An 18,320-nucleotide genomic window follows, 5' to 3' on the forward strand; every position below is an offset into this window, starting at 1 on the left:
TTCGTTTGTCCCCCTTGTATTATTTTTCCCCTTCCCCTCACTTCCTCTTGTATGTACTTTTGAATAACTCTGAGGGTCTCCTTCCATTTCCATGCATTTTCCCTTCTCTCTCCCTTTCCCTCCCACCTCTCATCCCTGTTTAATGTTAATCTTCTTCTCATGCTCTTCTACCCTACTCTGTTCTTAGTTACTCTCCTTATATCAAAGAAGACATTTGGCATTTGTTTTTTAGGGATTGGCTAGCTTCACTTAGCATAATCTGCTCTAATGCCATCCATTTCCCTGTAAATTCTATGATTTTGTCATTTTTTAATGCAGAGTAATACTCCATTGTGTATAAATGCCACATTTTTTTTTATCCATTCATCCATTGAAGGGCATCTAGGTTGGTTCCACAGTCTAGCTATTGTGAATTGTGCTGCTATGAACATCGATGTCGCAGTGTCCTTGTAGCATGCTCTTTTTAGGTCTTTAGGGAATAGACCGAGAAGGGGAATAGCTGGGTCAAATGGTGGCTCCATTCCCAGCTTTCCAAGAAATCTCCATACTGCTTTCCAAATTGGCTGCACCAATTTGCAGTCCCACCAGCAATGTACAAGTGTACCCTTTTCCCCACATCCTCGCCAGCACTTGTTGTTGTTTGACTTCATAATGGCTGCCAATCTAACTGGAGTGAGATGGTATCTTAGGGTGGTTTTGATTTGCATTTCTCTGACTGCTAGAGATGGTGAGCATTTTTTCATGTACTTGTTGATTGATTGTATGTCCTCCTCTGAGAAGTGTCTGTTCAGGTCCTTGGCCCATTTGTTGATTGGGTTGTTTGTTCTCTTATTGTCTAATTTTTTGAGTTCTTTGTATACTCTGGATATTAGGGCTCTATCTGAAGTGTGAGGAGTAAAGATTTGTTCCCAGGATGTAGGCTCTCTATTTACCTCTCTTATTGTTTCTTTTGCTGAGAAAAAACTTTTTAGTTTGAGTAAGTCCCATTTGTTGATTCTAGTTATTAACTTTTGTGCTATGGGTGTCCTATTGAGGAATTTGGAGCCCGACCCCACAGTATGTAGATCGTAGCCAACTTTTTCTTCTATCAGACGGCGTGTCTCTGATTTGATATCAAGCTCCTTGATCCATTTTGAGTTAACTTTTGTGCATGGCGAGAGAAAGGGATTCAGTTTCATTTTGTTGCATATGGATTTCCAGTTTTCCCAGCACGATTTGTTGAAGATGCTATCCTTCCTCCATTGCATGCTTTTAGCCCCCTTATAAAATATAAGATAGTTGTAATTTTGTGGATTGGTTTCTGTGTCCTCTATTCTGTACCATTGGTCCACCCGCCTGTTTTGGTACCAGTACCATGCTGTTTTTGTTACTATTGCTCTGTAGTATAGTTTGAAGTCTGGTATCGCTATTCTAAGCAGGATTCACACTTCCTGCTTAGAATAGTTCTTGTCACCTCTTCGATGCTCATTCAAAATTAGCTGTTATTCAGTACTTGTAGGGCACATATTGATTTCCAAAACATTTCATACTTTTTTTTCCAATCCTGAGAAGATCAATAATATAGTTTAAGAACTAATGTACAAAAGAAGTTTAAAAGATTTACATGATAACAGAGGAAGATACCTTTCCCTATTTCTTATTTTCTTTGAATGGAGAGATTCCCTAAACCATATCCTGGATTCTCTACTTTTTAACTTCCTCCATTACTGGGGAAGCAGTGTGATTTATCTGGTTGGTAAATTTAGGAAGAAAACTATGTGAGATTGGCTCCCCTCCCTCCTTGTTCTTGGGAGTGAACATTGCAGCAAGCATGATTCCCCCAGTCCTTCTGTGACTGTGAGACAAAGTTGGCCCAGTTCAAGGGTTCAGTTTTAGCAAACACATTTGGCTGACAGATGCAAAGCAGCATTCTACAACAGGACTGTGTGTGTGTGTGTGTGTGTGTGTATTTTGTTTTCTCTGAGTCCAACATTGATTAACCATGAAATTTTCCAACAGAAAACAATATGAGTTGTTTCTAAAACACCTCTGAATGTGGCCACACACATCAAAGAATCAGTTTTCTTTTCTTTTTTTTTCTATTTTTCTTGGAGACATTTCTCACAGAGACTTCCATCCTCCTCCTGCAAATTGTATCACTTTGATGACAATTCAAATTTTAAAATGAAGAAAAATGCATGCAAACTGTGGCAGAGACTATTAGTTGTCTGCCAAAATCCATTTTCTCTTTCCATAACAACAAAACCCAGGCTTCAGCTAGTCTCATTACTGCCTAGATAAAGGCTACACTTGAGTGTACATTGTATGTAAGTTTGGTTAATGAGATACAAGAAGAAATGTTATATAGTATTTCCAGGATTCTCCTTAAAGGAAGGAAGTTCACCCATTTCTCATCCTCCATCCTGCTGCCTGAACATAGCTATGATAGCGGGAGCTCAGGCAGCCATATTATACAATTAAGATGAGGTCCCCACAATGAAAGAGAGAAAAGTATGAGGTATTGCAGGAAGCAATGATTTGAATCACGGTTTCTGACTGTCCCACAGCAGCATATGGACATGCACTGGGAACTTCCTGTGTAAAGGTGCAGATCGAGAATGCCCAGTTGCTATAGTGACTCCCTGCTTAAAAGAGGTTTTGTGAAAGGCACAGGACTATCAGTCTTGACCCTGAGTTCAGACACCAGCTGCCAGGGGTAGAGAATTATTAGCACAAGTAGATAATTATAATTGGCTTTGTCCTTTAGTCTGCCTGCTCTGAAGAAACTTTCTCACAGAAAACCCTTTGATGATAAAACCTATATGATAAATGTAACACAGAGATAAAGTAGCTCTGGACCATTGTTCCTCTATCAGAGGATGATGTCCCACCTGGTCCCAGTTTTCTTTGTGTATGTGTGTCTGTTTGTCTTTTCTAATCCCCCCATCGCCCATTGCTGATTTCTGAGTCAACAGCGGTGCAGGTCACAGCAAGGAAGACCCTACATTCCTGATAGCTTCAAAAGCTGCCTTACCAATTTTGAAACACTTATCTCTGGACTTACATGTGGGATAAAAATAAACATATCTTTTATTTAAGTCATTAACAAATGGTGCTAAGAAAACTGGATATCCATATGTAAAAACCTAAAAAACTGGATATCCATCTGAGAAATGGTTGAACTTCCTTCCTTTAAGGAGAATCCTGGAAATACCATACAACATTTCTTCTTGTACCTCACCTGCACAAAAGTCAACTCATAATGAACCAGAGACCAAGAAATAAGACTAGAAACTTTGCAACTACTAGAAAAGAACATAGGGAAAATGGTCCAATATGTAGGCTTAGGCAGCAACTTCCTCAGTAGGACTCTTATAGTTCAGGAAGTACTACCGAGAATCAAGAAATGGGATGGCATAAAACTAAAAAGCTGTTTTTTTTTTTCCACTGTAAATTTTTGGCATCTTTGTCAAGAATCAGATTACTAGCTGTGTGGGTTTGTTTTAGTGCTTCTCTTTTGTTCCATTATACTATATGTCTATACCAAGTTTTTTTTTTTTAATATTGCTTTGTAGTATAATTTGAATTTGGGTAGTATGATGCCTCCAGCTTTACTATTTTTTGCTCAGAATTGCTTTGGCTATTCTTGGTCTTTTGTTCTTGTATACTTTTTTTTTCTTTTTCTTTCTTTTTTTTTTTTTTTGGTACCAGGGATTGAACCTAGGGGTGCTTAACCACTGAGCAACATCCCCAGTCCTTTTTATTTTTTTAATTTGGAGACAGATTCTGTCTAAGTTGCTTAGAGCCTCACTAAGTTGCTGAGCTGACCTTGAACTTGTGTTCTTCCTGCTCAGCCTCCTGAGTTGCTGGGATTATAGGCATGTACCACCATGCCTGGCTTGGTCTTCCATATACACTTTAGTATTTTTTTTTAGTTCTATGAATAATGTCACTGGTATTTTTAAAATATTGTTTTAGTTGTCAATGAACTTTATTTTGTTTATTTATATTCAGTGCTGAGAATCGAACCCAGTGCCCCACACATGTTAGGCAAGCACCCTACCATGAGCCACAATCCCAGCTCCAATATCACTGGTATTTTGATGGGGATTTTATCATCAAAGGTTTCATTATCAAAGGGTTTTCTGTGAGACAGTTCAGAGCAAAATCTGTATTGCATTGGATCTGTAGTAGGTACTATTTTTATTCCCATTTTACAGTTGAAAAAATCAATTAAAAAGAGATTGAGTACCTTTCAAAGCTTCTCAGTTATTGGCAAAACTGGAAATAAAACCCAGGTACTATTTCACAATAATAAATTACAGTTTTGCACAGCAGGCATTCCAGGGCAGTCACTTTCAAACATTTTTTAACCATGATATCCAGTAGGAATCATAACTCAATACATCAAAATTAAGAAATAGAAAGTGATGTTTTATGAAATAATACTTTTACCAGATGTAATTCATTAATATATTCTTTATTTCATTTTAAAAATTGTTGATTACAGCTAATAAATTGTTTTTACAGGTCTTTAACGAATTTGAAAAACAATAATTTGGAGGCCAGGGATACAAATGTTAAATTGATATCTCTAATAGGATGTTTAATCATGCTCTCAAGTTTACTGTCTACAAACTCCTGATTTCATCAACTACTCCTACCCCTTCCCTTTATTCTTCCTCTCTAAAAAAAATGGCAACTTCTGTACTGTCCGCATGGTAGCAATTAGCCACATGAAGCTATTGAGCCCATGATATGTGGCTGTTGGAACTGAAACATGCTAGAAGTATAAAGTGCAAACACGACTGTGAAGACTTAATATGAAAAAAGAACATAAAACATCTCATCAATAACTTTTTATATTGATTATTTGTTGAAATAATGACTTAGACATAGTGTTAATATATGTTACTAATAGGAAAATTTCACCCATTTTTTAAAGTGACAACTTGAAATTTTTCAATTACACTCAAGATTTCTATTGAACAGTGCTTGTTATGGTTGTTTTCATAGATTAAAAACCTTGGAATCATAGTTGACACCTTTCTCTCGAGTAAATCCTGCCCTCCAAAATAGAAACTAGAATTCAACAACTTCTCATGGCTACACCTTTATCCCAAAACTTGCACATGTGTACACCACTTTCTCTTTCTTGGATAATTGAAATATGTTGTAACTGTTCTCCTTACAGTCCTTCTTTGCTACCCTCTTCAGTTTATTCAGCTGTCCCCCACAAAGTTGCAGAGTGATATTTTTACAAATTGTGTGTGTGCTGCTGGGAGTTGAACCCAGGTCTTGTGCGTGTAATGCAAGCACTCTACCATCTGAGCTATATCCCCAGGCCTCAGAGTGATACTTTTAAAGGGTCACTCCTCTGTTCAAAATCCTTCAGTGTCTCTTTTTCCCAGAGTAAAAGCCTAAGTCCTTAGAATGGCCTGCAAAGCCTTACAAGATTTGATGACCACCCCATCTTCTATGATTTGGTTGAATGTCCACCAAATGCTCATGTGTTGATTGCTGGGCCCCCAGCCTGCAACACTATTAGGTGGGATCTCTAAGAGGCAAGTCTAATTGGAAATCTCCCAGTTATATGGGGGCACATGCTTGAAGGGGATGCACAAGGTCCTGGGTTCAATTCCCATCACCACACACACACACACACACAAAGTTGATTAACAAAAACACCTCAGCATCCTTTTTGGACCTACAAAACTGTAATTTCACAGTAAAATAAGATTCTTATCCATACCTGGTTAACTTAACCCCAACCTTTTGTCCATTTTCTCATGACCATTAGGTGTTCTTGAAAAACTCTGAAAGATGGGTTTTCCTTTTCCCTCAGGCATAAAATCTTCTTAGGCATCTACACAGAGTCCAGAAATTCTGGTGTAAAATATGTGCAGCTTAATCTCAAGATGATCATCTGGTACAACCGGATGTTGTAAATACAAGCAGTATTCATCCTCTCTATTGTAGACTGGCCACACTTCACCCACCTAGTCCAGTGTCTGCATTCAGGAAGATGTTCCCTGCTAGGATATGATTTTTTGTTTGTTGTTTTTGTTGTTGTGGGGTCTTGTTTTGAGCTGGTCTCACTGAGTTGCTGAGGCTGGCCTCAAACTTGCAATTCTCCTGCCTGAGCTTCCTGAATAGATGGGTTACACAGATGCACCACTGAGCCCAGAAAGGATGGAAACCTGTTGGATGGTATGTCAGAGACTGTAGCCAGGTTCCTTATTTCAAACCCAGGGAAATCAAGGCTAGGGGAACTTAGGCAAGTTTTTTTTTGGGGAAAAAACAAGAACCCCCCCCAAACAGGAAACACACAGTGGTAGAAAAGGCACAAGAAGCCACATTGCTTGGCTCTCAGCATTCAGTCCTTCCCACGAAAAGATCCTACTGGGCGGCTCAATCTATTTCGTAGCCTGGAACCACAGAATTTTAAGTTCACAGGCTGTGGCACCCACGCCGCCACACCTCCCCTAAAGCCGGGAGAAATAGCGGTTCCCAGCTTGGGCCCGCTGCAGCCACTTGGGAAGCCGGCTTCCCGCAGCCTGAAACTCCGCAGTGAACACATTCTCGCGAGACTAGCGGTCTGGGCTAGTGGGCCTGGAGGTTCCCGGAAGTGGAAGAGAGGCAGGTCCACTCCCACCTAAGCCAGTGCACGCCTCGCCGGGTCGAATCTGGGCCTCCGGGGGACCCAAGCGAGGCGGAGTCTCGGGGACGCTCCCCGCTGGTCTCCGGGTGCTGGCGCCACCTCCCCTCCCTTTGCCCTTCACCGCGCCCTGCCCTCCCTGGGCTGCGGCGTTTGTCCACGGCTGGGCAGCCGGCCTGTCCCCTTTTGCTTGCCTTCCCGTGCCCTCCCCCGAATAGCGCCAGACCCGGGGTTTCCTAGATGCCGCCTGTATAACTTGCTCACCGTAAGTGCTAGGAATGCTGCTGGCCTCCCGGAGCAATGCATTCTTTCTATCTATAGCTCTCTCTGTCCATCCTATGTCTATTACAGCTATTCCAGGGGCGACAACTGCTTTCCTCTGTTCTCATCTCCCCATTGGTGGCTTCTGACCCGAATTTGGGAATGGGGCGATCTCCCACCTGTTATCTTTGAGCAGACTAATCTCCTGTAAGCAGAAGTGCCATTTGGAGACTTGACAGCCTTTTGGCCTGAGACCGGGGAATTTTTCCCCTTGAACTCCAGGCTTTCTTAAATAGTATCGCTTTTCTCTGAGAATGCTTTAACTTGTTTGGTTTTGTTATATTTTATTTGTAAGAATTGACAATACAGTATATTTGCTTCAGTCTTCCTCATTGTGCTTTAAGGGAAGAGAAAACAATTTGCCATCTCGGATCTTCTTTATAAGATTCCTTCTTTCTCATTGCTCTGCTAGAGTTAAACGACATTTAGAACATGTAAGTGCAGCTAGCTGTCAGCCCTGGAGAGTTTAAGGTAATAGTTATTTTCTTTTTTGTAATTCCTTTTTTTGTGTGTCACAGGGGTAACTCATTTGATTTTGGAGTTCCTTTAATTCTTCTGAAAGATTTCAAAGCCTCCAGAATCCAAAATGGGACATGGTAAACAGATTAGAATTTTACTACTAAACGAAATGGAAAAGCTGGAAAAGACCCTCTTCAGACTTGAACAAGGTAAGTAGCAAGTTGTTTGAATAGCTCCTTTGTGTCTTTTAAATTTTAACTCATTAATGGGCAATTAAAAATTTTATTGGTTCTTCTTAGTTATACAATTTAAAATTTTTAAAACTTTATGTTAGGGACTGGGATGATGTCTAAAGTAGTAGAACTTGAGCTTGACATGAGTAAGGCCTTAGGTTCAATCCCCAGCGCCAAACAATAAAACTTTGAGTTAGATACAGTTTTCTAGGATCTTCATATTCTGCAGATTAAACTAATTATAGTTGATTTTAGTTAAAAGTGTTTTATATCTGTCATGTAAGAACAAGGATAAAATAGGTCAATTTTCCTTCTGTGCAAACTCCCACATTAATGACCACATTATTTCTGATAGCATTTCTTATTAAAACTTAGTGAAAATATTTTATATATAATTTTGCTGAGTATATCTGTAACTTTGGTTTTTTATAGCTCACTCTTTTCCTTTACTGAACCTCTGAATTAGTAGAGTACAGCAAAAATATAATAAACTATTTTTTATATTAATCCAAATGCTCTCAAATGTGGGGAAGATAAAAGCTGAAAATAGTTTCTTGCCAAATAAAAAATAGCCAATGAGATTATGCTGATATAGTTAAGCTGTGATTTAAAAGATCAAATTGTGTTTCTATAAAACAGATTCATAGATGCTGTATTTTCTTAGGTTTTGTAATTTTTCAACATTGAAAAACTTTCCACAGTGATTTTATGTAATATAATTTGTGAAATAGAAATTGAATATATGAAAAATAAATACAGCTCCCCCTTACTGGTGTACCAAATGGACAATGGTAATCATTTTGAAGACATTTTGTTATTTCTATAATATTTGAAGAGTTAAATTTATTTTTCTTTGAATTTCAGCCATCTCATGTGTTACCCCCAATGCCAACCCTCCTCTTCTTCCAACTTGGTGTGGCACTTAAGATCACCAAGTACTTACTCCATTTTTGGCTTTCCTGACTCTGCACTTTTCTGGTTTTGACTATTTTTTCCTCTTTACCCTCTTAATATTCCTGTCAACTTAATTTGTCTCACTGGACTCCCTTCTACATTTTAATTAATTGCAAGTATCTGCTAGGAATCCTTTTTTTTTCTGTTCCCCTAGCCTCAAAGAATTATGTATTCTTACTGCCTCAGCTGTTGTGCCAAGAACTCCTTAAAAGAGGTCCTTGAGCTTTGCTTTCTTCATGGAAGCTTTTGAGTACAGTGTAATGACAAGTGTAAGGAATCAGCATTTTCCTGGCTGTGCTGCTAACAAATTATGTGGCTTTCGTCAAGTTACATTTTTAGCATTAATTTCTCTATTTGTGAAATAAAGATATTCTGCCCTTCCACAGAAGGGCAGTTAATAAATACTTGCTGATCGATCACTACAGCTCTGATTAAATGTACCAAAACTTGGCAAATTCAGCTAACCTGTTTGAAGAGGGAATTGTGAAGGTCTTATGAAATAAGAATGATGTGGTTGACTTTGTAAGTCTAGTTAAGAAACAGTAATTTCGTCCAATTGCTATGAATGGGAATATGTCACTTTTTTTGTAGTGATCATATTATTTTAGAAGATAATTTGTAATGTGAAGGATGAATTAAAGAGAGGGAACACTGGGACAAGAAATCATCCAGAAGGCTCTTTTAAAAAACCTGTCTGGGGGTTGGGGTTGTAGGTCAATGGTAGAGTGCTTGCCTAGCCCATCTGAGGCACTGGGTTTGATACTCAGTACCACATAAAAATAAATGAAAAATAAAGGTATTGTGTCCATCTACAATTAAAAAAAAAAGCTTAAAAATGGTATCTGGTTAAAGATAAGGATTTAACAATATCAGAGTTGCAAAGGGGGACAGAATGAGACATTTTAAAATGCATAGGACTTAGTAACCAATTAGAGTGAAAAAACTGGGAATTTTTAGTTTTTTTCATAGTTAATTGGCAAACAACCAAACCATTCTTCATTTTTCTTTTCTTTTTTCCATAAAAGAATTTATCTTCATTTTCAAGACTGACATCTCTGTAGATTCTTTTAATTCAACAAGTAGAAGACTGAATAATTATTTTCTAGCCAAAGCATGAGTCTTCCCATTTTATTTATCTCACTTAGTAGCAGAATAATGAACATAATAAGTATTCTCCATATTTGGAATTCTTCCATCTTTTATATAGGTTGGTTAAATTTATCATTTTTCCTCTTTAAGAAAATATAAACATTTTATATATAAACATTCTTTGTTTAGGAGTTTCAGTTTCTATAAATCATGTGGAGGGAAAAATTTCCATTTACAATAATACTTTATCACTCATCTTGCTAGCTGTCTCCAGGAGGGATATGTATTGCCTATGTCTGCAAATCTGTAATATGTATTGCAAATCTGAATAAAGTATTCCTAGTTTTAGCATGAGGAATAAGATAGCCACGCTATGTACTGCTATGATCTAAGTCAATTTTAGCATGATGATGATTAATTATGGAATCTGGCATAGGCCAGGTATTCTAGTGTTTCATTTACTGTACATAGAAATTTTAGTTTCTATGACTTGGATTAGAGGTCTAGAGTGTCTTGTATACACTGATCTATGTATTGGGACACAGAAAGACAACATAGACTATTACTTTTTCTTCTTTCTTTCTTGCTTGCGTGCTTGCTTTTCTTTCTGTTTTAATTCTTTAAAAGTAACCCAAGCTGGGTGCCGTGGCACACACCTGTAATCCCAGTGATTTGAGAGGCTGAGGCAGGAGAATTTCAAGTTTGTGGTCAGCATCAGCAACTTAACAAGACCCTCAGCAACTTAGAGAGAACCTGTCTCAAAATAAAAATAAAAATTAAAAGCGCTGGGGATGTGACTTAGTGGTAAAGTACTCCTGGGTCCAATCCCCAGTACCAAAAAAAAAGTGTTTAATTTTGCTAATATATGAACTAATATTAACACTCCCAGTTTCTGTCAGATAAGTTAAAAAACAAACAAACAAACAAAAAACATTATGAGGAAAGAATTGAGGTCATAGGTCTGGGGGCACTTCCAATCAAACCCTTGTTTTTTTTTCAGTATGTTGCCATGGATTACATACATGCTTAAGTCAAGTTAAGTAGATAAACAAGTTATATTATGTTAAATAATAGGGGTTAGAAATGTAATTCAGTGGTAGGGAGCTTGCCTAGCATGTGTGAAGCTCCAGGTTCAATGCCCAACACAACAAACACAAAACAAAACAATCTTTCCAAAACTCTGAAACAAGAGGAAGAATAACCAGAAATGACTCTTTTACTCTACTGAAGTTGGGAAAGATGAGTTACAAACTGTTTAAGTGTTTGAGACTTGCCCTTTGAGATTCTGTGTTTTCAGGAATGACAAGTAGCCTTCTAATATGAAACTTAGAAAATGTCAGAAAAAAATAAAAAGCATTTATCTTTTTCAGATACACAAACGATAAAGTTAATTGCTTTACTGAAGGAAATTGATCCTGTGGAGCAGAGTTTGGCACACTTTTTCCCCATAAACTTTCAGATAGCAAATCTTTTCAGCTTTGTAGGTTACACACCATTGGAGCTAATGAACTATGCCATTGTAACCCAAAAGCAGACATAGGCAATGAATGGGTATCACTGTGTTCAATGAAACTTGATTTATAGAAACAATTTACAGTATGTCCAGTTCAGTATCTAGACATACTTTCCTTTCTGTAGCAAAAGTGTTTGAATATATATTTTAGAAATGCTTCCATCATTGTGTGATTTTTACCCATGTAAACGAACACATGCCCACTTTAAAAAATTGATAACCAATTTTCCTTTGTGTTTAAAATCTTCCACATAAAAGTTTTCAATTGGTTTTCACATCATTAGTTTATTATAGTCATGCTTCAGAATTTTGTGTGATTAGCTTATAAAAACAATTGCTGATGTCAGAAAAAATATAAATTCACTAGCATTTCAGCAAAAGTCTTTATACAGTTGGTGAATGTGATTAAAGATTAATATCATGGGGCCAGGGTTTTGGCTTCTCAGTGCCACATAAATAAATAAAATAATGGTATTGTGTCCATCTACAATTGAGAAAAAAGATTAATATATGGTTTAATGAACACAGTACTAAGATTGTCTTTTATTTGTATTTGGATACCATTGTACAATATTTTTTCCACCTTTGAGGCCATTAAAACCACTTATCAAAATATAGAACTTTGAACTTTGAATCACTTTATAACAGAATATTAAAGACCTTTAAAAATAATGAAATTTATTTAATCAAATTGTTTTCACTGACAGTATCAATATTAATTTTTACTGAGAGTTGAAAGACTTCCACTTACTAATAAATAAAATTAGTTATTAAAAAGTGTTTATTTCATTTATATCTTATTCCTTTAATTTTTCTCTGGTGTTTCACAATTTACATAGTTTATTGAATTTACGTGTACATTATATAAATACTCATTTTGGGAATGCTTGTCTTTTTTTCTGAAGTTAGACTATTTATTCAAATACTGTTTTAAAGATGTTAGATGAGTTTTAACCTTTGTACTGCAAGTTCTCTGAGTCTTTGTGTAATTAGAAAAACAATATTTGTATAAATGTAATGGGTGGCAGTTTGTTTAAATATGTCCAATTGGCTAGTCTCTGATATTTGCACATGCTTAAAATGTCACCATTTTCCCTGATGATAAATGTAAACATTCTTGTAAAGGTATATAGATGATTCTCATAGACACTAAGTATTTTATTTCATGTTTTAATTCTACATGCAACTATTTCTTAATCTATTCTTTTATGTTGTAGCTCTAATGACTTTCACCAATTATAAGAATGTATAAAAAAGACGTTTTGTTTCTGTGCTTTTTGTTTAAAAATATTGAGATCATACTGTTTAAACAATTTTGTAACTGCTTTCCCCCCTACTGCTTATAATGTTATTGAGTGTATATTACCTTCCTTACTACCTTGTTTCAGCCATACTTTTTTCCAGAAAGGATTTCAGATACATAAAATTTAACAAAGTATTAAATGCTGTTTAAATACCTTTTGATACCATGATTTAAAATGGCTTTGTGATATTCCATCTTATAGATATATCATAAATTATTTCATTATTTTCAATTATTAGATATTTAGGTTTTTGTCAGTTTATTTAATCATAGTAAATGAGATTATGATAAATATCCTAATACATGACCTATGTTTGCATCACTATTTCCTCAAAAAGATATATACCTACATTAAATTATTAGGTCAAAACAATAAAAATTCTTGGGGCTGGGGTTGTGGCCTAGCATGGGTGAGGCACTGGGTTCCATCCTCAGCATCACATAAAAATAAAGGCATTGTGTCCACTTACAACTAAAATAAATAAATAATATATATATATATATATATATATATATATATATATATATATATACACACACACACACACATATATTTGTATACACACACATATATAATATATATAAATTCTTAATATATCAGTGCTATATTAATTTGTAGAAAAAATTGTGTATGTAGTTCTGTAGTTCCTTGGGGAAAAAATTCTTGGTTTTATGGTACAATGTGAAAAGTGAGTCTCTGGATGTTTAGTTACTTAATAACACTGTTTGGATAATTTGTTTTTGATTTACTAACACCATTTACTATGAATAAATTTATATCCATATTTTATTTCAATTCAGGAATGTAATTAACAGTTCTTATCACTAACTTTTTTCAGAAATGGTTAGAACTTCTATTTACTCACATTATTCATACTACAGTATGAAAGCAGGCTATATTTCTCTTGGCAGTCATAGAATTTGATTGGATTAGAGTAAATTCGAAGAGTCTGGTATTCTATCGTGTTTTACTGAAATCTTTACAGAAAATATCTTTCCCATTATTTAGTATTGTAGAAAAATTTACCACCCGGTGAACATCAATGTGGGCAATTTACTGCTACAAAAGAATAATTTTAGACTTGAGAGGAACATACCAACATGTTCTTAGTGTCAGGATTTGCCTTGAACCATACTAATTTTCCTTCTTTCCTTCCTTCCTTCCTTTCTTCCTTCCTTTCTTCAGGGCTGGGAATGGAACCCAGGGCTTCCAGCATGGTAGATGAACCGTCTGCCACTGAGCTACATCACCAACCCTATTATTACTATTAACTATTTTTTTTTTCTTTTTTTTTGTGTGTGTGTGTGTGTAGTGCTAGGGATTGAACCCAGGGCTTTGTGCATGCAAGGCAAGCACTTTACCAACTGAGCTATATCCCCAACCCATCAATTTTAAAATTTTGAGACAGGTTTTTACTAGATTGCTTAGGGCCCTACTAGGTTGCTGAGCCTAGCCTCAAACTTGCAATCCTCCTGTCTTAGCCTCCCAAGTTGCTAATCCTCTCATCACACTTGGCCCAAGCTGACTGTAAACAGCAATTTATACTGTTACCTCTGAATCATATCAATATAATATTCACTATAAATTTCCCCCCTTGTTTATTTGTAACAACCCTCTCTGACAGTGAAAAACCTGATTCTCATAATCTTTGTTTTTGAAAGATATTTTTACCAGGTATAGAATTCTAAGCTAACAATAGAGGCATACCTCAGAGATATTGCAGGCTCCATTCCAGACCAAGACAATAAAGCAAGTCATATGGTATTTTTGTTTCCCAGTGTGTATATAAGTTATGTGTACCTTATACTGTAGTCTACTGAGTATAAAATAGCATTCTGTCTTAAAAAACAATATACATACCTTCATTAAGAAATAATTTATTAGGGCTACAGGTATAGCTCAGTGATGCAGTCCTTGCCTCACTTGTGTAGGACCCTGGATTTGATCTCTAGCATTGGGAAAAGAAAGGAAGGGAGGGAAAGGAAAGAAATATTTTATCACTAAAATATGCTTATGATCATCTGAGCCTTAATGACAATTCTCAATGTTGATTCCTACTGACTGATCAGCACAATGGTTGCTGGAGGTTGGAGTGGCTATAGCTATTTCTTAAAATAAGGTCACATTGAATTTTGCCATCTCAATCGACTTTCACAAAAATTTTCTATAGCATGGGACACTCCTAGCATTTTACCTACAATAGACCTTCTTTCAAAACTGAAGTGAGTCTTCTCAAACCCTGCCATTGCTTTATCAACCAAATTTATGAATATTCTAAATCCTTTGTGTCATTTCAACAGTGTACACAGCATCTACCAATAGTTTCCATTTCAAGAAACTACTGTCTTTGCTCATCATACAAAACAACTATTCATTCATTAAAGTTTTAAATAAATTACAGCAATTCTGCCATATCTTCAGCTCCACTTATAATTCTAGTTATCTTGCTGTTTTCATCACATCTACAATCACTTACATCACTGAAGTCTTAAGTCCTCAGAGTCATCCATGAGGATTGAACTACATTTTTTTCAAATGCCTTTTAAACTTGATATTTTGACCTCTTTCCATGAATCGTGAATGTTCTTAGAAGCACCTAGAATGGCAAATCCTTTTGAGAAGTTTTCAGTTTACTTTACCCAGATCCATCACTATTGATGCCAACTTTAGTCTTACAAAATGTATTTCTTAAATAATAAAGACTTACCAGGGCACAATGATACACGTCTTTAATTCCAGAAACTCATCTGGCTGAAGCAAGAGGTAGATCACAAGTTCGAGGCTAGCTTGAGCAACTTAGTGAGATCCTGCCTCAAAACAAAACAGAAATTTAAAAGCAAGGGCTGGGGATATCACTAAGAGAACTTCCCTGGGTTCAATCCCTAGTACCACTCAATACATACATATATTTGTACTTAACAGTCAGAATTATTCCTTGATCCATGGGCTACAGAATGAATACTTTTTTAAACAGGCATGCAGACATTAATCTCATTGTACATCTGCATCAGAACTCTGATATGACCAGGTGCATTGTCAATGAGCAGTAATATTTTGAAAAGAAACTTTTTTTTTTTTTTTTTTCTGAGCAGTAGGTCTCAACAGTGGGTTTAAAAATATTCGGTAAACCATGTTGCAAACAGATGTGCTATCATCCAGGCTTTGCTGTTCTACTTATAGAATACAGTCAAAGTAGATATAGTGTAATTCCTAGGGTCCCTAGGATTCTCAGAATGGTGAGTACTGACTTCGACATAAATTCACCGGTTGCATAAGCTCCAACGAGTGTCAGCCTGCCTCTGAAGCCATGCATTGACTTCTCTGTTGCTATGAAAAACTCCTAGATGGCACTATAAGACTGTTTCATCTACATGTAAAATCTGTTTAATGTAGCCACCTTCATCTTCATCAATAATCTTAGTTAGATCTTCATACTGCAGCTGCCACCGTGGAATCTGCTTTGATTTTTATATTAGGAAGATATCTTCTTTCCTTAAACCTCATGAGCCAACCTGTGCTAACTTCAACCTTTTCTTACATCCCTTAGCTTTCATAGAATTGAAAAGAGTTAGGGTCTTGCTCTGGACTAGGCTTTTGCTGAAGGGAATATTGTGGCTCATTTAATCTTCTATTCAGACCATTAAATCTTTTTCCATATTCAGCATTAAGGCTATTTTCCTCCTTTATTCACATATTCATGGGAGCAACACTAATAATTTCCTTCAAGAACTTTTTCTTTGTGTTCTCATTCTGATAAGAGAAGCCAAAATACTTACAGTGGCCTAGAAGGTCTGTATGATCTAATTACCTGTTTCTTTTCTTTTTCCTTTCCCTTACCTTATTCCAACCCAGCTATACTAAGCTGCTTGTCATTTCTGAAACCAGCACATACTTAAATACTAGTTTTATTGTCCTGTTTTCTTCGCATAGTCAGTGCTTTCCTTAGATGGCCATAATAGAGATGTGACCAATTACCTTACTTCTCTCAAACCCTTTAGCTTCTCAGTTACCATTCTATTTAAAATTTCTGCCACCACATTAACATCTTTCCTCTCCTCCATTGTCCTTAAAATGCTTATTTCCCCTTTTTTTCTCAATATATGTCCCCTCTTTTACTTATTTATTTGTGAAGTTCATTGTTTAATATGCTCTTTCCTCTCTAGAACTCCAGCACTGCAAGGGTGGAATAATTTTCTATTTTGTTCCCTATGGGTGCTCAGTCTTTAATGTTTTATTATTTTATTGGCTATTTAATAAATCAGTCATTATAACTATTAGTATTTCCTATCTTCTCAAAAATATTCCTTAAGTATTAAAAATTATACTTAACTAAATTTCCTGCTGCCTTCAGTTTTTTTGCCTATCATTAATTGAGATACATCATATTTAGAAGCTTTATATTCCTAACAGACTGGAGTGTAGTCAAAACTTTCACATTCTAACAATTGTAACAAAAGTTCAAAGCCTTCCTTAAACCAACCAAAACTCTTCAACAGTAAAGTTTTAACTATAATGGGGTTTTGTTTTTGTTGCCTCTAATGATAAGTACTTGTAATACAAGTCTCAGGTATAGTTTAATAGAAATAGTATGACTTGGGAAAGAATGGGAATATCTTGGGTGTCAGGATTCCAACAAAGATTTTAATAACTAAATCATGATGAGTAGGGATAGCAGTTCATGTGGAGGTTCATGTACTCACTCAGAAGAACCAATGTGTACTTCCCTTCTGATTCCACATTCAATGATGTGGCTTCAATAGCTTTAGATTATCCATGGTGGAATTGTTCTTATCAAGAAGTCAACAAGTGGGGCTGGGGATGTGGCTCAAGTGGTAGCGCGCTCGCCTGGCATGTGTGCGGCCCGGGTTCGATCCTCAGCACCACATACAAACAAAGATGTTGTGTCCGCCGAAAACTAACTAAATAAATAAATAATAAAAAAAAGAAGTCAACAAGTACTACAAGTTAGTGTTTCCCACCACCCCAGCCAGTTGGTACATCTTTGTTAGCATACGACTGTATTTCAGCAGATATCAATATGGGGCTCACATGCCTTCAGAATTGTGAAAAGTTCAAACTCTGCCTCTTTTGAGTTTGACTTTTTTCACTGAAGACTTGTTTTCTTTGTAGAGTAGGATAGTTGTCCCAGTATACCTCCCAAGTTTTATATACAATCCCATACTCTTGACACCATAGAGAAACTCACTTTCTCTGCTGCAGTTTGAAAAATATTGGAGAACATCTTCACTCAGATGCCCACCTCTGCACAAGTCAATTTAGGGGTGAGGGTAGGGTGCTGTGAGGGATTGAGGAGATCAATATAAATAAGGATGTAAGAATTTTCACATCTTAAAGTAACTATGTGAATAGGAATCAGTTTACAGGGAAAGAAACAGGACATTGTGAAGCAGATGGTTCCACAGTGTTTACTATACTTGGTAAAACAAAATGCAGCTAAATCAGAATCTTAGTTTTTATAATTCTTTAAATAAAACAGTATTTTTAACATAATTTTTTAAAATATGGTTTTTATTTAGGGTTCGAACTACAGTTCCGATTAGGCCCAACTTTGCAGGGTAAAGCAGTTACTGTGTATACAAACTACCCATTTCCTGGAGAAACATTTAATAGAGAAAAATTCCGTTCCTTGGATTGGGAAAATCCGACAGAAAGAGAAGATGATTCTGATAAATATTGTAAACTTAATCTTCAACAATCGGGATCATTTCAGTATTACTTCCTTCAAGGGTAAGTGAAGTTAGGTGTTCTGTATATGGGGAAAAAAAGTTAATTCATTGTAAAACTTTTTT

At 36.2% G+C, this 18,320-nt stretch overlaps 1 protein-coding gene across 3 annotated transcripts in view; it reads left to right on the plus strand.

The window, feature by feature from the left end:
* The first annotated feature begins 6,614 nt into the window (after positions 1-6,614).
* The window catches only part of Agl (amylo-alpha-1,6-glucosidase and 4-alpha-glucanotransferase), a 67,861-nt gene continuing 56,155 nt past the window's right edge, over positions 6,615-18,320 (plus strand). For 2 of the 3 annotated variants that reach the window (XM_071618086.1, XM_027935149.3), the window contains exons 1-3: positions 6,615-6,902; positions 7,477-7,626; positions 18,048-18,258. In XM_071618086.1, coding sequence (XP_071474187.1) covers positions 7,545-7,626; positions 18,048-18,258 — 293 coding nt within the window. In that variant the 5' untranslated portion in view covers positions 6,615-6,902; positions 7,477-7,544. Of the gene's footprint in view, positions 6,903-7,476; positions 7,627-18,047; positions 18,259-18,320 lie in introns of those variants that run through there. The other variant, XM_071618087.1, reaches the window with a different exon arrangement.

This window comes from Marmota flaviventris, chromosome 10 (genome assembly GCF_047511675.1).
Source record: "Marmota flaviventris isolate mMarFla1 chromosome 10, mMarFla1.hap1, whole genome shotgun sequence".
NCBI lineage: Eukaryota > Metazoa > Chordata > Mammalia > Rodentia > Sciuridae > Marmota > Marmota flaviventris.